This window comes from Triticum urartu, chromosome 5A (assembly GCF_056163025.1).
Source record: "Triticum urartu cultivar PI428250 chromosome 5A, HENAU_Tu73, whole genome shotgun sequence".
In the NCBI taxonomy this organism is placed as follows: Eukaryota; Viridiplantae; Streptophyta; class Magnoliopsida; order Poales; family Poaceae; genus Triticum; species Triticum urartu.
Window position 1 is genome coordinate 361218664 of NC_141877.1, and position 22634 is coordinate 361241297.

The following is a 22634-nucleotide window of genomic DNA, read 5'->3' on the forward strand; positions in this document are numbered from 1 at the left end:
GTTCCCCACTAACGAGCGGCTTGTGCAGGTGTCTGGGAAGGAGTTGCCACTGCTCCAGTGGTATGCATGCTCACTCTGCTTTTATTGATTGCTTCTCCTCCTCCTTCTCCTAGGTTTTGGCTCTAGTGGCATCAACGATGTGGGCGATTCCGCATTGGACTAAGGTCTCCGGCCTTTCCCTACCTCGATGATATCCAATCCGATGCCGACGTTAGATGTTGCCTCATTAGTTGGCTCTCTTGAATCTTGGCAATTGAAGTGTCAATCAAGGAGAGCCATTTGTTGAATCTCTTATTTTTTGCATTTCTAGAATAGCGTTGGAGCCGGGACACACATTTCTACCCGAGTTCCAACAACAAAACAAATATTGTCCAGTCTAGCGAGAGCGCGAACCGCACACAAACATGAGCTGCTATACCGAATCCCCTATTGGTGTGACGACTTTGGTATCTTTTTTTCGATTTGTTCGTTGACATGGTCTAGTTTCTTCCCGCCCCTTTGAACCGGTGATGAAGAAGGGTAAGATTGCATGGGTTGATGCCTTAACCAATGTCCCTTCAACGATTTCTAGATCTCGCTTAAAGTGACAAGTGACTAATGTGGTCTTCAAAACCTAGTATGACAAAGGCATTCACATATGTTCATTTTCTTTGCTGCCGGTTTAGTGCAATTTTCAATTTTCGGTGGACAGCGTACTATCGAAGGAAGAAGATGACCAACATAATTTTCGATGTAATTTTTTGTATTGATCATTTTGTGTCAAATTATCTTTTTTCTATCTATCGTAATTAGCTGTTTTTCTTAATAATTATCAAATCTAATATGCGATTTGGGTGTATTTTGTAGAAAAACCCATAGATCCAAACACACCCAAACAAAACTTGTCGAAAGAAGCGGCCGCCTCCAGCGTGGCAGCCGGCAGGGGAACCTTGGAATGCACACTAGCGAGAGGCCGGCCCCAACGTCACCAACCGGTTCAGTTCAATCCAGCAAAAACAATTTCAATTTCAAATTTCCTCCTCCTCCTCCTCCTCCGCCGCAGCCGCACCCACCAGCGCCAAACCCCCACGGGAGCCGGCCACGGGCCCAAACCCTAACGAAATCCGCAGGCCGCCGCCGTCCCCCGTCCAGCCCGGTGCCCGGATCCGATGGGGTTCGTGGATCCGGCGGCGCCGCTGCTCGCCACGTGCGGCGGCGACACGGTGAAGCTCTTCGACGTCACGGTGGAGTCCGGCGACCCCTGCGTCCTCGCCTACTCCCCCGCTCCCGGCCACCCCGTCAACGCCGTCAAGTGGAACCACACCAGTCAGTAACCATCTCCCTCCCCCCAGCTCGCTCGCTGCCCTCTCTCACCCCCGTTCTCAGATCTCCCCAATTCGCTTGCTTTGCGTCTACGCGAGGATCTTCGTGTGCGAGCTAGAGCTTCGATCCTTTCGTCGTGTCTTGCGTGCCATCAGCCTCTAGCGTTGTCACCGAGTTTTCAATCTTTTGGGACGGTAATATAAGTTATTTGCCTAAATTTCTCATCCTATAGACCCAGGATCAAAATGTAGCTCATATGCTTCCTAACGGTATGTGGACGGGATAAACAAAAGGTATTTTGGAGATATCAACATTGATGGATGGATCTACTCGGTTTGCCAACAGTAATTTTTGTTGTTTGTAAGAGCTCTGTTTGCTCGAAAGACAATAACTGACGAAGAAATAGTATCAGTACTGTTGCATCTCATGATATACACAACAACAGATACTTTTCCGAGTATTATTATATTTATAATTACACACTCCATTACTATCAGCTGCCTATTGATGCATGATTACAGTGATTATACAACCACTATTTTCTGCTATAGTGATGAGCTAGTCTGCAGTTTCATTTCACTTGGCTTGTTCCATAGACCTTGCATTTTGCATTTCTATGCACGTGAATTTGGGTTGTGTTCATGGTTGCTGGTTTCTTTGCAGTGCGATTCTTATAATAGCTCCTTGTAATTCCTAGGTCCTGTTTGAGAGGGATATCATCCTGCAGAAGCTAGCTTCTGTAAAGAAAGGTAGTGGAGAGGTTCTTCACCTTCCTTGTACGTTGAACCCTAGAAGACACATTTGAGGAGTTGCCACATCTTTTTTAGATGAGTTTGGAGTCCCCCCAGATAGGGCCTTGAAATAGCATATTATCTGTTCCGTAGGAAAGCTATTCCTAGGTCCTGTTGATTTTGCAAATTATTTGTTTAGTCATGTGGCATTACTTGTAGTACAACAACCTCGAGCAATCAAACTAAAATTTTAACTTCCAATCTTCCCATGATCAATTGTCATGGTCTGTAGTTGTTTTTGTTGTTGTTGTAGGAGGTTGGCAAGATGCAGTGTGCATCCTTCATGCCCTTTTTTGGTTTTGTATTAAATCTCAATGAAGTATACATAATGCATATTAGGGAAAACATGATATCTATAAAGTTATAACGATGTTCTTGTATTTTAATCTTAGTGCAATGTTTGTTATGTCACTCTTGAGTCTAATGATGTGTTTCCTGAATTGACTAAGTTTTCTTACAAGAAGTTTAAACTCATTATCTTAATGAAATGGTTCCATAATCTAATTGCATAATGAATCTAAGTAATAACACCAACTCATTGCCGTATTAAACCTGCAGATCTAATCGTAGCAAGTGCTGGGGATGATAAAAAGATCTCATTGTGGCATAAAAAGGGTCAAAATGTAGGACAGCTACCGACATCAACTGTTGATCGTGGGGATGACATTGAGGTATCAGTGCATTCTTATGATTTTGTGCTCACGTCTTTAACTGTCAGACATGTGTGGTAGTCATTTTCATGTAACATTCTGTTGCTAATTCGTGTAGCAGTTCCAATTTCGTCTGTCATTTATTTGTATGACAGGCCTGCAGTTTCAGCTGCCTGTCCATTGATGTTGTTGCATAGGTATCTTGTTGCTTCAAATGAGCAGTTTGGTAATACAACCAAAAGGTGTACCTAATATTGTTTGCTCTGGCAGCAATGCAACAACCAGACTTACAGTGATACTGATACCTTTTATAGCATTGTTTCTGTTACTGGCTTGTTCTATTATATACCCATGATGTAAGTTTAAAAGCATGCTTGTTTTTTTTCTGCCTCTTTACTCTACAAAAACAGCTTTATTTTACTCTCTAACTTGAAATACGGTAATGGGGCTTTCACTTATTTTCTCATACCCCATGATATGTACCAGCTGCCTTTCTGTACTAGACAATCGGCCGATGACATCTTGAATATATTATTTCCTATATATAAGCTGGGGCTGAGCACGACAAATTGTATTTTCTTGGCAGGAATCCATATATTCCATCAGTTTTAGCAACAAAGGTTCTCGATATCTTTGTTCTGGTGGGAGTGGCCATATTGTTAGGATATGGGATTTGCAACGGAAGAGATGTATCAAATGGCTAAGTGGTCACACTGACACCATTACTGGTGTAATGTATAACTGCAAAGATGAACATTTGGCATCAATAAGCATGAAGGGCGACCTGATTCTTCACAATCTTGCTTCTGGAGCACGTGCTGCTGAACTTAGTGATCCAAATGGACAGGTAATATATATATTTTTTGTAAATGACAATGCCTCACAGTATGCTCTAGCTATACTGGAATTCTGGAAATTTTGATTCTGACCTTATGAGCTTTCTTTTATTTTTTTCTGCAAGGCCAGGTTTTGAGAGTGCTCGATTATTCACGTAATAGTAGGCATATATTGGCGACAGCAGGCGATGATGGTTCTGTGCATCTTTGGGATACAACCGCGAGGACTCCAAAGGTAAGCAATATTGCCTTGGTAACTAGTTAGGTTCTACCTGTTATTCTAGTGTTCACCCTATGACATGGGTGTTCCCATTTTGTTGTATTTAATGCCAAAGTAGAATGCAGAATTGAGATAGCAAAAATATGTGAAAAGGGAAAGTTGAGTTTCAATACCTCTCTAAACTTTGAATGTATGCTTGCCGACAACGTGTATTATAGATCATTTTCCTTTCTTGCACTTCAATCATCTTTTTCTGAAGAACAATGAACGTACATTTCATCCTCAGCTTCCTTTGCAGTCTGTCCCTTTGTGATGATGATTTTGATATGAAAGTTATGTTGCCGTATCGCCTTATCTGAGATTCTCTTCATTTCTTGGAGAAACTTCTGACAGGAGCTTCATTTGAAGTTTCAAGTTTGACAAGTTAGATTGAAGGAAACTGATGCAGATACACCTAGGATTTTTGTAGTATTTAGCAAAGCTGAGATCAAGATTCACTATTTGTTGATTGACATCTTCTATATCTAAATAACTAGCCCCCACTAACCTATTTCTCTCAACATTCAAGCATGCCACCTCATCACACAACATGCATGGAGAGGGCCCACCCTCACTAACCTATTTCTTTAAACATGCAAGCATGCCACATTATCATGCAACATGCATGGGAAAAGACTCACCTCAACATGCAAACATGCATGGGAATTTCCATCCTATCGTGATATTTATATTTAATAAATAGTATACAACTGTACAATAATCAAACACAATAAGTCGTATGTATTTTCAGTTCTAGCTCTCCAAATATTCATGTTTCATACAAGGAATCTCATTGAAATAAGTTGCAAACTATCCCGCAACAACGTGCGGGGTATCATCTAGTTAGTAAAACTGCTTGCTTCACTGTTTAGTGTAAAAGGTTGAGATTAGTTATGTGAACTGTTCTTGCTGTTTATGACTTGATGTGTTAACCCGGATTTATCATGGTGTATTTGTGCTTTCTTCAATGCTACTCTTGAATCGACTAATGCCTTGTGCAGGTCTCATGGCTGAAGCAACATTCTGCACCCACAAGTGGTGTTTGTATCTCACCCTCCAGTGACAAGGTTTATTTTAGTATTATGCTTGGCGTTTGAAGTTTGATTTTTTTACTGGCCATAAATAATCTTTATCATATTTGGTTCATTTAGATAATTGCTACAGTTGGCCTCGATAAGAAGCTATACACACTCGATTCTGCATCAAGAAGAGCAACACACACTATTCCTCATGATGCCCCTTTCTCATCATTGGCATATAATGATGATGGCACAATATTGGCAGCTGGCACAAATAGTGGGCGTGTGGTATTCTATGATGTTCGGGGCAAACCCCAGCCATTGACAATTCTTCGTGCATACAATAGCTCAGAGGTGGGGAACCTTACATGTCTCTTTTCCTCATTGGTGCCCTGCGATTTATTGTTTACATAGAAATGCTGTTCTCTGGTGGATATATGTACACATATTAGTGCAACACTTCCAGTTGTATAAAAGTATGCCAACTACCACTGTTCAATATTTTATTAGTTCAGCGCAGATGATTAACAAAAGCGCTGCCTCTGGTTATAGCGTATGCTGCACCATAATAAGAGAACAAATTGTTCATTCCTTTTGAAAATAGAAACCTGCATGGAGATGGAATTGTATGAACAATGTTGCTGGTCAAATTTAATAAACTTAATATTAACAATAGCATTTCTACTTCTTAGTCTATGCTTAAATGTTATTTCTAACTCTCATATTGTATGTAAATCTGTAAAACAACAACAACAACAACAACATAGCCTTTGGTCCCAAACAAGTTGGGGTAGGCTAGAGGTGAAACCCATAAGATGTCGCGACCAACTCATGGCTCTGGCACATGGATATCAAGCTTCCACGCACCCCTGTCCATAGCTAGTTCTTTGGTGATACTCCAATCCTTCAGGTCTCTCTTAACGGACTCCTCCAATGGCATTCTCCGCACGCTTTAGCCGTCCGCTATGCACTGGAGTTCCTGGAGGCCTGTGCCGAATATGCCCAAACCATCTCAGACGATGTTGGACAAGCTTCTCTTCAATTGGTGCTACCCCAACTCTAGCTCGTATATCATCATTTTGTAAATCTGTAAAACATGTTTCGCAAATCAATTCGCTATTTTGTTCTTGTGCGCTCAATGTTGGGAATAATATTAGTGACTTTCATATATTTTATAATTTTGTTATGCTTGCACAGAAATTTATGCACTTTGCAGAGTCCCTGTTTGTGAAATTTGATAGCTTCCTAGTTAAACAAGGTTAAAAGACTGCCATGGGCTTTGATGTGTAACTGTTTAACAAGTTCCATTATATCTGCTCTCTTGAGTTGTTTAACATTTTCGAATTTACATTGCTTTCCAGGCTGTGACAAGTTTATGCTGGCAACGGGCAAAGCCTGTCATTGTTAGCGAGAACAGTTCTTCAGAAGTTGCCCTTCTGGGGGGAACTAGTGAAGATTCTATTCTTATGCCAGATCCTTTGCCTTCAGCAACACCTTCAACTTTTCCATCTGGAGCAGGCATTACGAGTCTTCGCTCTTCTTTGACAGGGAACACAAGTGGATTTCTTTCCACTTCAAAATCTTCTACTGCAGAGGAAACTCCATATAGGGCCCGTCCATTGTCTGGTGGACCATTATCAAAGCTACAGGCTCCTCGTGGCAACTTCAGTATAAAGGATGATATGGATGTATTTTCTCCACTTGTTGATGTCCAGCCTTTCACACCATCCAGCAACAGCTGGTGGGATGAGCACGGGAGTGATGAAGCAAAAAAAGATGATAAATCTGGAGATAAGAAATTATCAGCAACTAGGAAGTTCCAGTATATGGAAGGGAACAGTGAGCCACATCCAATCTCGGACTGGAGGTCTAATTCCGTTTCAAGACAGGTTTCTTTCTTCTGGAAAACCTATTATTGTTTCGACCACTACAAATCTGTTGTCAGATTTTTTACCATGGCAAATCGAACGTTTTTCATGACAAATTATGCGCTCTGAGGATGGCAGGTTCAGTTGGCGAGCATGACAAATCTGCCTCAGTTCAGTTTTTGTCAGAAAATTGCCGTGCTTGCAAGCTAAATTTACCATCATCGTGCCAATATAAATTGCCATGAAAAACGTCAGATTTGCCATGCCTAAAAATTTGACGTCAGATTTGTAGTGTTTTCATATTATTTTCACTGTCTCTGTTCTCTGTCATCTCAGGATGCCAATTGAGCCTTCTTAACTTTGTTCTGCAGGATGGCGCCTCATCTGCGAGTAGCTCACCCGTGCCATCATGGAAGAGTGAACCATCTATCTCCCCACCAGAATCATCAACTGGAAATGCATTGCCCGACAGGCTAACACATCGTCAACAAATCTCACGCTTTGGGCAATCAGCCTTTCAGACTGGCAGTTTGGCGTTTGCAGGTTTACAGGATTCAGCTTCATCCACCAGTCTCTCATTGAAAGGTTCTCTAACAAGTAACATTTTAATGAACTTACAAAACAAGGGCATCTTGAGCAATGCGCAGTCTTCCCTAGAGACATCATCTGGTAGCCTACAGGCTTCAGTTTCCTCATCCTTTATGTCCAAGACCGTGCCATCGGTGAATTCTGATTTGCCAGGAGCAGCACTTCCCAAATCCGCATGGAAACCCTCAACTTTGACTGATAGATTGAGCACATCCTCTGTTTTTAGTGAAGGGTTAGCTTCAGCATTTGGTTCGCCAAAATCAAAGAAGACTGGAGCAGAAACAAAAGATGAACTGCTTACTAGTCTATTATCAAGACAGGAGGCACCAATGACCTCTTCGTCTGGAAGCCTTCTAGCAAGCAACGTAAGAATTATTTGTTAATTTTTTGACTTAAAAATGTAAACACAACTATTTACTAATGGAGTGTCCATATGCAATTTTATTAGGGGGTGGTGCCACCTCAATTGCCAACCTCAGGTTCGTCAGCTGATCAACAGGGAGCTTCTTCATTCTCCCTTCAGTATGTTCAGCGCATGCTCGAGGAATCTCTAGGATCGGTTCACAAGTCTATACATGAGGATGTGAGAAATCTCCACATTGAACTTCTAAGACAGTTTCACATGCAGGAGGTAAGAAAACTGTAGGTTCTGTTTTGTGTAGTTGCTTTGTGGCCTTGTTCTTTCTTGTTGTCAATTGCAAGCACCACTGTCAGAAATTATCGTTGTTTTTTATTGTGTGGCGTACACTACTGTCCTTGCTAATGGTATCTAGCTGTATCAACCCATGTATCACCATCATCACCTGTTGGTAAATGCAATTCAAAACATCAGCATTCAACATGACAACTTGGCAAACACATGCAGCTCTTGGTATTATCTCAAAATCACCTATATGTAGTTAGCCAAAACAGGATTTTCAACATAGTATACTCTAGAGTTACTGGTATGGCATGCATCATTTTCTTGACCTAGGCAAACTGAACGTTTTCGTGTATTTGGAAACTTGGCCAACTCGTGGCAACAGTCCACTATGCGAGTGATAAGATCCCTGGTGTTTATCGTTCTACCAGTTGCCTTTATTTTAATAATGCATCTTACTACCTCTCTCTCAGTTTACAGGGCGTGCGCGTGCCCCTAGGTCGTCAATTTGACCGACCTAATACAGGTCATATATTACAAAAAATATATCAATATAAACTTCAGAAGTTCTATTTTCAAACCGTATAATTTTTGTGTTATATAGTTTATATTAAGATGATAAAATTGGTAACCTAGGTATACGCGTAGGACTTGTAAACTGAAACGGAGGTAGTACTATTATTTGGTGCTTTTGTTCCTTTTGACACAATTGTTACTACCAGGTCAGTTCAGCCCATGGAATGGAGAATTTATTAGATTGTTTAGTTGTGCTAGTTAAGTTTAGTACATGTATTTAACATAACGAACTTTTCCGCAACAAGCAGATGGAAACATCTGGCGTTATGAACTTGGTCCTGGAGAAGCTGGAAGGCCTGACCAAGGAAGTGCAGCAACTGAGAAGGGAAAACCAGCAGCTCCGGCATCAGCTTCTCTGATTTGTAGTTCTGGTGATCAATTTGATATCGTTGTCCATTGTGGAAGAGTGCAATCCTCGCTGGATTCCGGGAATGGCTTGGCGTTGGCGACGGCGATTGATTCTTATATTTGGTGTTTGTTTAGTTGATTCTTTTTGGAGCAAGTTTGTCTAGCCCAGGAAATTCATTTTAGACACGGTTGTACATAGCATCTTTCAGTTTAGAAGCATCTTGTTTATTTTTTGTTTTATTGTTTGTTTGCTTGCATATCCCTCAACTTTCTTTCCTTAGGATTCATATGTAGTTTTCATAGGAAAGTTTTCATCCACTCTAACCTTGCGTGAAGATCCTATGTTTTTCTTGCGCACAATCAATCGTCCAAACTAATTGTGTAGTATTGAAAAGACATACTGCTATATTCTCTGTCTATAATTCATGAGAATCAAAGAGACCCTTGGAGAAATCATCTGAACTAGAGAAGCCTTTATATACAGCTGCGATGTTGGTGTGAGCAAACTGATGCATTAATCAAAGAGACCCTTGGAGAAATCATCTGAACTAGAGAAGCCTTTATATACAGTTGCGATGTTGGTGTGAGCAAACTGATGCATACTTGTAATACCTGGTCTAAAGTGCAATAAGCTGCATCTTACCCCTTTCCTTTATATATATACTCCCTTCGTAAAGAATATAAGAGCGTTTAGATCACTACTCCGGGTAATTCATATTCTTACCTAATATTAAAGGGAGAAGTGTTTTTGCCAAAAAAAAATCATATGTCATTGGGTTTGCCCCTATTTTTGGTCGAAATTATAGTGATTGCCACTGCCAAGTGAAACAACTGTTCACACAGTTGCTTTGTCCGTTTGACCGTTACTTAATTTTTTTTCGTATGTCACCCCCACCCGGGCCAATCTCACCACCTCCATGTTGGAAATATGCCCTAGAGGCAATAATAAATTAGTTATTATTATATTTCCTTGTTCATAATAATCGTTTATTATCCATGCTAGAATTGTATTGATAGGAAACTCAGATACATGTGTGGATACATAGACAACACCATGTCCCTACTAAGCCTCTAGTTGACTAGCTCGTTGATCAATAGATGGTTACGGTTTCCTGACCATGGACATTGGATGTCGTTGATAACGGGATCACATCATTAGGAGAATGATGTGATGGACAAGACCCAATCCTAAGCCTAGCACAAGATCGTGTAGTTCGTATGCTAAAAGTTTTTCTAATGTCAAGTATCATTTCCTTAGACCATGAGATTGTGCAACTCCCGGATATCATATGAATGCTTTGGGTGTACCAAACGTCACAACGTAACTGGGTGGCTATAAAGGTGTACTGTGGGTATCTCCGAAAGTGTCTGTTGGGTTGGCACGAATCGAGACTGGGATTTGTCACTCCGTGTAAACGGAGAGGTATCTCTGGGCCCACTCGGTAGGACATCATCATAATGTGCACAATGTGACCAAGGAGTTGATCACGGGATGATGTGTTACGGAACGAGTAAAGAGACTTGCCGGTAACGAGATTGAACGAGGTATCGGGATACCGACGATCGAATCTCGGGCAAGTATCGTACCGATAGACAAAGGGAATTAAATACGGGATTGATTGAATCCTCGACATCGTGGTTCATCCGATGAGATCATCGTGGATCATGTGGGAGCCAACATGGGTATCCAGATCCCGATGTTGGTTATTGACCGGAGAGTTGTCTCGATCATGTCTACATGTCTCCGAACCCGTAGGGTCTACACACTTAAGGTTCGGTGACGCTAGAGTTGTAGAGATATTAGTATGCGGTTAACCGAAAGTTGTTCGGAGTCCCGGATGAGATCACGGACGTCACGAGGAGTTCCAGAATGGTCCAGAGGTAAAGATTTATATATATGAAGTCCAGTTTCGGCCACCGGGAGAGTTTCAGGAGTCATCGGTATTGTATCGGGACCACCGGAAGGGTCCCGGGGGTCCACCGGGTGGGGCCACCTATCCCGGAGGGCCCCATGGGCTGAAGGGCGTGGGAACCAGCCCCTGGTGGGCTGGTGCGCCCCCCCTTGGGCCTCCCATGCGCCTAGGGTTGGAAACCCTAAGGGATGGGGGCGCCTCCACTTGGCTTGGAGGCCAAGCCACCCCTGGGGCTGCCGCCCCCCTCCCTAGATGGGATCTACAAGGGGCCGGCGTCCCCCCTAGGCCCCTATATATAGTGGAGGGGAGGGAGGGCAGCCGCACCTGAAGCCCTGGCGCCTCCCTCCCTCCCGTGTCACCTCTTCCTCCCCGCTTGTGCTTGGTGAAGCCCTGCCGGGATCCCGCTACTTCCACCACCACGCCGCCGTGTTGCTGGATCTCCATCAACTTCTCCTCCCCCCTTGCTGGATCAAGGAGGAGACGTCTCCGCTCCATACATGTGTTGAACGCGGAGGTGCCGTCCGTTCGGCGCTAGGATCATCGGTGATTTGGATCACGACGAGTATGACTCCATCAACCCCGTTCTCTTGAACGCTTCCGCTTAGCGATCTTCAAGGGTATGAAGATGCACTCCCTCTCTCTCGTTGCTAGATGACTCCATAGATTGATTTTGGTGATGCGTAGAAAATTTTAAATTTCTGCTACGTTCCCCAACAGTGGCATCATGAGCTAGGTCTATGCGTAGTTTCTATGCACGAGTAGAACACAAAGTAGTTGTGGGCGATGATTTGTTCAATTTGCTTGCCGTTACTAGTCTTATCTTGATTCGACGGCATTGTGGGATGAAGCGGCCCGGACCGACCTTACACGTACGCTTACGTGAGACAGGTTCCACCAACTGACATGCACTTGATGCATAAGGTGGCTGGCGGGTGTCTATCTCTCCCACTTTAGTCGGATCGGATTCGATGAAAATGGTCCTTATGAAGGGTAAATAGCAATTGGCATATCACCGTTGTGGTTTTGCGTAGGTAAGAAACGTTCTTGCTAGAAACCCATAGCAGCCACGTAAAACATGCAACAACAATTAGAGGACGTCTAACTTGTTTTTGCAGGGTATGCTATGTGATGTGATATGGCCAAAAGGATGTGATGTATGAGATTGATCATGTTCTTGTAATAGGAATCACGACTTGCATGTCGATGAGTATGACAATCGGCAGGAGCCATAGGAGTTTTCTTAATTTATTTATGACCTGCGTGTCAATGAAAACGTCATGTAATTACTTTACTTTATTGCTAACCGTTAGCCATAGTAGTAGAAGTAATAGTTGGCGAGGCAACTTCATGAAGACACGATGATGGAGATCATGATGATGGAGATCATGGTGTCATGCCGGTGACGAAGGTGATCATGCCGCGCCTCGAAGATGGAGATCAAAAGGCGCAAGGTGATATTGGCCATATCATGTCACTTTATGATTTGCATGTGATGTTTGTCATGTTTACATCTTATTTGCTTAGAACGACGGTAGCATAAATAAGATGATCCCTCGCTGAAATTTCAAGAAAAGTGTTCCCCCTAACTGTGCACCATTGCGAAGGTTCGTTGTTTCGAAGCACCACATGATGATCGGGTGTGATAGATTCTAACGTTCGCATACAACGGGTGTAAGCCAGATTTACACATGCGAAACACTTAAGTTGACTTGACGAGCCTAGCATGTACAGACTGTTGGGTTTCGTAGTAATTTCAAAAAAATTCCTACGCACACGCAAGATCATGGTGATGCATAGCAACGAGAGGGGAGAGGGTTGTCTACGTACCCACGCAGACCGACTGCGGAAGCGTTGACACAACGTAGAGGAAGTAGTCGTACGTCTTCGCGATCCAACCGATCAAGCACCGAAACTACGGCACCTCCGAGTTCGAGCACACGTTCAGCTCGATGACGATCCCCGGACTCCGATCCAGCAAAGTGTCGGGGAAGAGTTCCGTCAGCACGACGGCGTGGTGACGATCTTGATGTACTACAGCAGCAGGGCTTCGCCTAAACTCCGCTACAGTATTATCGAGGACTATGGTGGCTGGGGGCACCGCACACGGCTAAGGAATAGATCACGTGGATCAACTTGTGTGTTCTAGGGTGCCTCTGCCTCAGTATATAAAGGACTAGAGGGGGGAGGCTGGCCGGCCAAGGTGTGGCGCGCCAGGAGAGTCCTACTCCTTCTGGGAGTAGAATTCCCCCCCCCCCAATCCTAGTTGGAATAGGATTCGCGGAGGGGGAAAAGAGAGAGAGGGGGGGCCGGCCACCTCTCCTAGTCCTAATAGGACTAGGGGAAGGGGGAGGCGCGCAGCCCATGTAGGGCTGCCTCTTCTCTTTTCCACTAAGGCCCATCATGGCCCATTTAGCTCCCGGGGGGTTCCGGTAACCTTCCCGATACTCCGGTAAAATCCCGATTTCACCCGGAACACTTCCGATATCCAAACATAGGCTTCCAATATATCAATCTTCACGTCTCGACCATTTCGAGACTCCTCCTCATGTCCGTGATCACATCCGGGACTCCGAACAACCTTCGGTACATCAAAATGCATAAACTCATAATATAACTGTCATCGTAACCTTAAGCGTGCGGACCCTACGGGTTCGAGAACAATGTAGACATGACCGAGACATGTCTCCGGTCAATAACCAATAGCGGGACCTGGATGCCCATATTGGCTCCTACATATTCTACGAAGATCTTTATCGGTCAGACCGCATAACAACATACGTTGTTCCCTTTGTCATCGGTATGTTACTTGCCTGAGATTCGATCGTCGGTATCCCATACCTAGTTCAATCTCGTTGCCGGCAAGTCTCTTTACTCGTTCCGTAATATATCATCTCGCAACTAACTCATTAGTTGCAATGCTTGCAAGGCTTATGTGATGTGCATTACCGAGAGGGCCCAGAGATACTCTCCGACAATCAGAGTGACAAAACCTAATCTCGAAATACGCCAACCCAACATGTACCTTTGGAGACACCTGTAGTACTCCTTTATAATCACCCAGTAACGTTGTGACGTTTGGTAGTACCCAAAGTGTTCCTCCGGTAAACGGGAGTTGCATAATCTCATAGTTATAGGAACATGTATAAGTCATGAAGAAAGCAATAGCAACATACTAAACGATCGGGTGCTAAGCTAATGGAATGGGTCATGTCAATCAGATCATTCTCTTAATGATGTGATCCCGTTAATCAAATAACAACCCATTGTTCATGGTTAGGAAACATAACCATCTTTGATTAACGAGCTAGTCAAGTAGAGGCATACTAGTGACACTTTGTTTGTCTATGTATTCACACATGTATTATGTTTCCGGTTAATACAATTCTACCATGAATAATAAACCTTTATCATGATTATAAGGAAATAAATAATAACTTTATTATTGCCTCTAGGGCATATTTCCTTCAGTCTCCCACTTGCACTAGAGTCAATAATCTAGATTACACTGTAATGATTCTAACACCCATGAAGCCTTGGTGCTGATCATGTTTTGCTCGTGGAAGAGGCTTAGTCAACGGGTCTGCAACATTCAGATCCGTATGTATCTTGCAAATCTCTATGTCTCCCACCTGGACTAGATCCCGGATGGAATTGAAGCGTCTCTTGATGTGCTTGGTTCTCTTGTGAAATCTGGATTCCTTTGTCAAGGCAATTGCACCAGTATTGTCACAAAAGATTTTCATTGGACCCGATGCACTAGGTATGACACCTAGATCGGATATGAACTCCTTCATCCAGACTCCTTCGTTCGCTGCTTCCGAAGCAGCTATGTACTCCGCTTCACATGTAGATCCCGCTACGACGCTTTGTTTAGAACTGCACCAACTGACAGCTCCACCGTTTAATGTAAACACGTATCCGGTTTGCGATTTAGAATCGTCCGGATCAGTGTCAAAGCTTGCATCAACGTAACCATTTACGACGAGCTCTTTGTCACCTCCATATACGAGAAACATATCCTTTGTCCTTTTCAGGTATTTCAGGATGTTCTTAACCGTTGTCCAGTGATCCACTCCTGGATTACTTTGGTACCTCCCTGCTAGACTTATAGCAAGGCACACATCGGGTCTGGTACACAGCATTTCATACATGATAGATCCTATGGTTGATGCATAGGGAACATCTTTCATATTCTCTCTATCTTCTGCAGTGGTCGGGCATTGAGTCTTACTCAATTTCACACCTTGTAACACAGGCAAGAATCCTTTCTTTGCTTGATCCATTTTGAACTTCTTCAAAATTTTGTCAAGGTATGTTGTTTGTGAAAGTCCAATTAAGCGTTTTGATCTATCTCTATAGATCTTTATGCCTAATATGTAAGCAGCTTCACCGAGGTCTTTCATTGAAAAACTCTTATTCAAGTATCCCTTTATGCTATCCAGAAATTCTATATCATTTCCAATTAGTAATATGTCATCCACATATAATATCAGAAATGCTACAGAGCTCCCACTCACTTTCTTGTAAATACAGGCTTCTCCGAAAGTCTGTATAAAACCAAATGCTTTGATCACACTATCAAAGCGTTTATTCCAACTCCGAGAGGCTTGCACCAGTCCATAAATGGATCGCTGGAGCTTGCACACTTTGTTAGCTCCTATTGGATCGACAAAACCTTCTGGTTGCATCATATACAACTCTTCTTCCAGAAATCCATTCAGGAATGCAGTTTTGACATCCATTTGCCAAATTTCATAATCATAAAATGCGGCAATTGCTAACATGATTCGGACGGACTTAAGCATTGCTACGGGTGAGAAGGTCTCATCGTAGTCAATCCCTTGAACTTGTCGAAAACCTTTTGCGACAAGTCGAGCTTTGTAGACAGTAATATTACCGTCAGCGTCAGTCTTCTTCTTGAAGATCCATTTATTCTCAATTGCTTGCCGATCATTGGGCAAGTCAACCAAAGTCCATACTTTGTTCTCATACATGGATCCCATCTCAGATTTCATGGCTTCAAGCCACTTTGGGGAATCTGGGCTCACCATCGCTTCTTCATAGTTCGTAGGTTCATCATGATCTAGTAGCATGATTTCCAGAACAGGATTACCGTACCACTCTGGCGCGGATCTCACTCTGGTTGATCTACGAGGTTCAGTAGTATCTTGATCTAAAGTTTCATGATCATTATCATTAGCTTCCTCACTAACTGGTGTAGGTGTCACTGAAATAGTTTTCTGTGATGTACTACTTTCCAATAAGGGAGCAGGTACAGTTACCTCGTCAAGTTCTACTTTCCTCCCACTCACTTCTTTCGAGAGAAACTCCTTCTCTAGAAAGTTTCCGAATTTAGCAACAAAAGTCTTGCCTTCGGATCTGTGATAGAAGGTGTATCCAATAGTTTCCTTTGGATATCCTATGAAGACACATTTCTCCGATTTGGGTTCGAGCTTATCAGGTTGAAGCTTTTTCACATAAGCATCGCAGCCCCAAACTTTCAGAAACGACAACTTTGGTTTCTTGCCAAACCACAGTTCATAAGGTGTCGTCTCAATGGATTTTGATGGTGCCCTATTTAACGTGAATGCGGCCGTCTCTAGAGCGTATCCCCAAAACGATAGCGGTAAATCAGTAAGAGACATCATAGATCGCACCATATCTAGTAAAGTACGATTACGACGTTCGGACACACCATTACGCTGAGGTGTTCCGGGTGGCGTGAGTTGCGAAACTATTCCACAATTTTTCAAATGTACACCAAACTCGTAACTCAAATATTCTCCTCCACGATCAGATCGTAGAAACTTTATTTTCTTGTTACGATGATTTTCAACTTCACTCTGAAATTCCTTGAACTTTTCAAATGTTTCAGACTTATGTTTCATTAAGTAGATATATTCATATCTGCTTAAATCATCTGTGAAGGTGAGAAAATAACGATATCCGCCACGAGTCTCAATATTCATCGGACCACATACATCTGTATGTATGATCTCCAACAAATCTGTTGCTCTCTCCATAATTCCGGAGAACGGTGTTTTAGTCATCTTGCCCATGAGGCACGGTTCGCAAGTACCAAGTGATTCATAATCAAGTGGTTCCAAAAGTCCATCAGAATGGAGTTTCTTCATGCGCTTTACACCGATATGACCTAAACGGCAGTGCCACAAATAAGTTGCACTCTCATTATCAACTCTGCATCTTTTGGCTTCAACATTATGAATATGTGTGTTACTACTATTGAGATTCAACAAGAATAGACCACTCTTCAAGGGTGCATGACCATAAAAGATATTACTCATATAAATAGAACAACCATTATTCTCTGATTTAAATGAATAACCGTCTCGCATCAAACAAGATCCAGATATAATGTTCATGCTTAACGCTGGCACCAAATAACAATTATTTAGGTCTAATACTAATCCCGAAGGTAGATGTAGAGGTAGCGTGCCGACTGCGATCACATCGACTTTGGAACCGTTTCTCACGCGCATCGTCACCTCGTCCTTGACCAATCTTCGCTTAATCTGTAGTCCCTGTTTCGAGTTGCAAATATTAGCAATAGAAGCAGTATCAAATACCCAGGTGCTACTGCGAGCATTAGTAAGGTACACATCAATAACATGTATATCATATATACCTTTGTTCACCTTGCCATCCTTCTTATCCGCCAAATACTTGGGGCAGTTCCGCTTCCAGTGACCAGTCTGCTTGCAATAGAAGCACTCAGTTTCAGGCTTAGGTCCAGGTTTGGGTTTCTTCTCTTGAGTAGCAACTTGCTTGCCGTTCTTTTTGAAGTTCCCCTTCTTCTTCCCTTTGCCCTTTTTCTTGAAACTAGTGGTCTTGTTGACCATCAACACTTGATGCTCCTTCTTGATTTCTACCTCCGCAGCTTTCAGCATCGCGAAGAGCTCGGGAATAGTCTTGTTCATCCCTTGCATATTATAGTTCATCACGAAGCTCTTGTAGCTTGGTGGCAGTGATTGAAGAATTCTGTCAATGACGCAATCATCTGGAAGATTAACTCCCAATTGAATCAAGTGATTATTATACCCAGACATTTTGAGTATATGCTCACTGACAGAACTGTTCTCCTCCATCTTGCAGCTATAGAACTTATTGGAGACTTCATATCTCTCAATCCAGGCATTTGCTTGAAATATTAACTTCAACTCCTGGAACATCTCATATGCTCCATGACGTTCAAAACGTCGTTGAAGTCCCGATTCTAAGCCATAAAGCATGGCACACCGAACTATCGAGTAGTCATCAGCTTTGCTCTGCCAGGCGTTCATAACATCGGGCGTTGCTCCTGCGCAGGCCTGGCACCCAGCGGTGCTTCCAGGACGTAATTCTTCTGTGCAGCAATGAGGATAATCCTCAAGTTACGGACCCAGTCCGTGTAATTGCTACCATCATCTTTCAACTTTGCTTTCTCAAGGAACGCATTAAAATTCAACGGAACAACAGCACGAGCCATCTATCTACAATCAAACATATACAAGCAAGATACTAATCAGGTACTAAGTTTCATGATAAATTTAAGTTCAGTTAATCAAATTAATTAAAGAACTCCCACTTAGATAGACATCCCTCTAATCCTCTAAGTGATTACGTGATCCAAATCAACTAAACCATAACCGATCATCACGTGAGATGGAGTAGTTTTCAATGGTGAACATCGTTATGTTGATCATATCTACTATATGATTCACGCTCGACCTTTCGGTCTCCGTGTTTCGAGGCCATATCTGTATATGCTTGGCTCGTCAAGTATAACATGAGTATTCTGCGTGTGCAACTATTTTGCACCCGTTGTATTTGAACGTAGAACCTATCACACCCGATCATCACGTGGTGTGTCAGCACGAAGAACTTTCGCAACGGTGCATACTCAGGGAGAACACTTCTTGATAATTTAGTGAGAGATCATCTTATAATGCTACCGTCAATCAAAGCAAGATAAGATGCATAAAAGGATAAACATCACATGCAATCAATATAAGTGATATGATATGGCCATCATCATCTTGTGCTTGTGATCTCCATCTCCGAAGCACCATCGTGATCACCATCGTCACCGGCGTGACACCTTGATCTCCATCGTAGCATCGTTGTCATCTCGCCAAGCTTATGCTTCTACGACTATCACTACCGCTTAGTAATAAAGTAAAGCATTATATCGCGATTGCATTGCATACAATAAAGCGACAACCATATGGCTCCTGCCAGTTGCCGATAACTTGGTTACAAAACATGATCATCTCATACAATAAAATTCAGCATCATGTCTTGACCATATCACATCATAACATGCCCTGCAAAAACAAGTTAGACGTCCTCTACTTTGTTGTTGCAAGTTTTACGTGGCTGCTACGGGCTTAAGCAAGAACCAATCTCACCTACGCATCAAAACCACAACGATAGTTTGTCAAATAGACTCCGTTTTAACCTTCGCAAGGACCGGGCGTAGCCACACTTGGTTCAACTAAAGTTGGAGAGACAGTCGCCCGCAAGCCACCTATGTGCAAAGCACGTCGGGGGAACCGGTCTCGCGTAAGCGTACGCGTAATGTTGGTCCGGGTCGTCTCGTCCAACAATGCCGCCGAACCAAAGTATGACATGCTGGTAGGCAGTATGACTTATATCGCCCACAACTCACTTGTGTTCTACTCGTGCATATAACATCAACATAAATAACCTGGCTCTGATACCACTGTTGGGTTTCGTAGTAATTTCAAAAAATTTCCTACGCACATGCAAGATCATGGTGATGCATAGCAACGAGAGGGGAGAGTGTTGTCTACGTACCCACGCAGACCGACTGCGGAAGCGTTGACACAACGTAGAGGAAGTAGTCGTACGTCTTCGCGATCCAACCGATCAAGCACCGAAACTACGGCACCTCCGAGTTCGAGCACACGTTCAGCTCGATGACGATCCCCGGACTCCGATCCAGCAAAGTGTCGGGGAAGAGTTCCGTCAGCACAACGGCGTGGTGACGATCTTGATGTACTACAGCAGCAGGGCTTCGCCTAAACTCCGCTACAGTATTATCGAGGACTATGGTGGCTGGGGGCACCGCACACGGCTAAGGAATAGATCACGTGGATCAACTTGTGTGTTCTAGGGTGCCTCGGCCTCAGTATATAAAGGACTAGAGGGGGGAGGCTGGCCGGCCAAGGTGTGGCGCGCCAGGAGAGTCCTACTCCTTCTGGGAGTAGGATTCCCCCCCCCAATCCTAGTTGGAATAGGATTCGCGGAGGGGGAAAAGAGAGAGAGGGGGGGCCGGCCACCTCTCCTAGTCCTAATAGGACTAGGGGAAGGGGGAGGCGCGCAGCCCATGTAGGGCTGCCTCTTCTCTTTTCCACTAAGGCCCATCATGGCCCATTTAGCTCCCGGGGGGTTCCGGTAACCTTCCCGATACTCCGGTAAAATCCCGATTTCACCCGGAACACTTCCGATATCCAAACATAGGCTTCCAATATATCAATCTTCACGTCTCGACCATTTCGAGACTCCTCCTCATGTCCGTGATCACATCCGGGACTCCGAACAACCTTCGGTACATCAAAATGCATAAACTCATAATATAACTGTCATCGTAACCTTAAGCGTGCGGACCCTACGGGTTCGAGAACAATGTAGACATGACCGAGACATGTCTCCGGTCAATAACCAATAGCGGGACCTGGATGCCCATATTGGCTCCTACATATTCTACGAAGATCTTTATCGGTCAGACCGCATAACAACATACGTTGTTCCCTTTGTCATCGGTATGTTACTTGCCCGAGATTCGATCGTCGGTATCCCATACCTAGTTCAATCTCGTTGCCGGCAAGTCTCTTTACTCGTTCCGTAATATATCATCTCGCAACTAACTCATTAGTTGCAATGCTTGCAAGGCTTATGTGATGTGCATTACCGAGAGGGCCCAGAGATACCTCTCCGACAATCAGAGTGACAAAACCTAATCTCGAAATACGCCAACCCAACATGTACCTTTGGAGACACCTGTAGTACTCCTTTATAATCACCCAGTAACGTTGTGACGTTTGGTAGTACCCAAAGTGTTCCTCCGGTAAACGGGAGTTGCATAATCTCATAGTTATAGGAACATGTATAAGTCATGAAGAAAGCAATAGCAACATACTAAACGATCGGGTGCTAAGCTAATGGAATGGGTCATGTCAATCATATCATTCTCTTAATGATGTGATCCCGTTAATCAAATAACAACTCATTGTTCATGGTTAGGAAACATAACCATCTTTGATTAACGAGCTAGTCAAGTAGAGGCATACAAGTGACACTTTGTTTGTCTATGTATTCACACATGTATTATGTTTCCGGTTAATACAATTCTAGCATGAATAATAAACCTTTATCATGATTATAAGGAAATAAATAATAACTTTATTATTGCCTCTAGGGCATATTTCCTTCACAGACATGGCCTCGGAACACGGAAGACCGAAAGGTCGAACATGAGTCGTATAGTGGATACGATTAACATGAAGATGTTCACCGATGATGACTTGTCCGTCTCACGCGATGATCGGACACGGCCTAGTTGACTCGGATCATGTATCACTTAGATGACTAGAGGGATGTCTATCTAAGTGGGAGTTCATTGAATAATTTGATTAGATGAACTTAATTATCATGAACATAGTCAAAAGGTCTTTGCAAATTATGCCGTAGCTCACGCTTTGGTTCTACTGTTTTAGATATGTTCCTAGAGAAAATTTAGTTGAGAGTTAACAGTAGCAATTATGCGGACTGGGTCCGTGAACTGAGGATTGTCCTCGTTGCTGCACAGAAGGGCTATGTCCTTAATGCACTTAGTGCGTTGAACCTCGAGCGTCGTCTGTAGATGTTGGGAAACATCTGACATACACGTTTTGATGACTACGTGATAGTTCAGTGCGTAATACTAACGGTTTAGAATTGTGGCACCAAAGACGTTTTTGAAACGTCGCAGAACATATGAGATGTTCCAAAGACTGAAATCTGGATTTCAGACTAGTGCCCACGTCAAGAGGTATGAGACCTCTGACAAGTTTCTTAAGCCTGCAAACTAAGGGAGAAAAGCTCAATCGTTGAGCATGTGCTCAGATTGTCTGAGTACTACAATCGCTTGAATCGAGTGGGAGTTAATCTTCCAGATGAAATAGTGATGATTCTCCATAGTCACTGCCACCAAGCTATTGGAGCTTCGTGATGAACTATAACATATCAGGGATAGACATGATGATCCTTGAGCAACTCGCGATGTTTGACACCATGAAAGTAGAAATCAAGTAGGAGCGTCAATTGTTGATGGTTAAACCACTAGTTTTAAGAAGGGCAAGGGAAAGAATGGATACTTCATGAGACGGCAAATCAGTTGCTGCTCTAGTGAAGAAACCCAAGGTTGAACCAAACCCGAGACTAAGTGCTTCTGCAATGAGGGAACGGTCACTGAAGCAGAACTACCCTAGATACTTGGTAGATGAGAAGGCTGGCAAGGTCGACAGAAGTATTTTGGAAATACGTTATATTAATGTGTAATTTACTAGTACTCCTAGTAGCACCAGGGTATTAAAATACCGGTTCAGTTGCTAAGTGTTAGTAACTCGAAATAAAAGGCTACGGAATAAACTGAGACTAGCTGAAGGTGAGATGATGATATGTGTTGGAAGTGTTTCCAAGGTTGATGTGATCAAGCATCGCATGCTCCCTCTACCATCGAGATTGGTGTTAAACCTAAATAATTGTTATTTGGTGTTTGCGTTGAGCATAGACATGGTTGGATTATGTTTATCGCAATACGGTTATTCATTTAAAGAGAAT

At 43.1% G+C, this 22634-nt stretch overlaps 1 protein-coding gene across 2 annotated transcripts; it reads left to right on the top strand.

Annotated features, from left to right (window-relative positions):
- Positions 1–953: 953 nt before the first annotated feature.
- Positions 954–9333, top strand: NEDD1 (Transducin/WD40 repeat-like superfamily protein). 2 transcript variants are annotated; one of them, XM_048673893.2, is made up of 11 exons: positions 1169–1305; positions 2000–2051; positions 2652–2764; positions 3330–3590; positions 3710–3814; positions 4840–4905; positions 4990–5211; positions 6219–6746; positions 7097–7678; positions 7762–7944; positions 8778–9333. In XM_048673893.2, exons 4-11 carry the CDS (start codon positions 3477–3479, stop codon positions 8886–8888), a joined length of 1911 nt encoding a protein of 636 aa, XP_048529850.1. In that variant the 5' UTR covers positions 1169–1305; positions 2000–2051; positions 2652–2764; positions 3330–3476; the 3' UTR covers positions 8889–9333. The 2 variants fall into 2 exon arrangements, with proteins under 2 accessions (XP_048529849.1, XP_048529850.1); XM_048673892.2 differs by lacking the exon at positions 2000–2051 and having other exon boundaries at positions 954–1305.
- The last annotated feature ends 13301 nt before the right edge of the window (positions 9334–22634 follow it).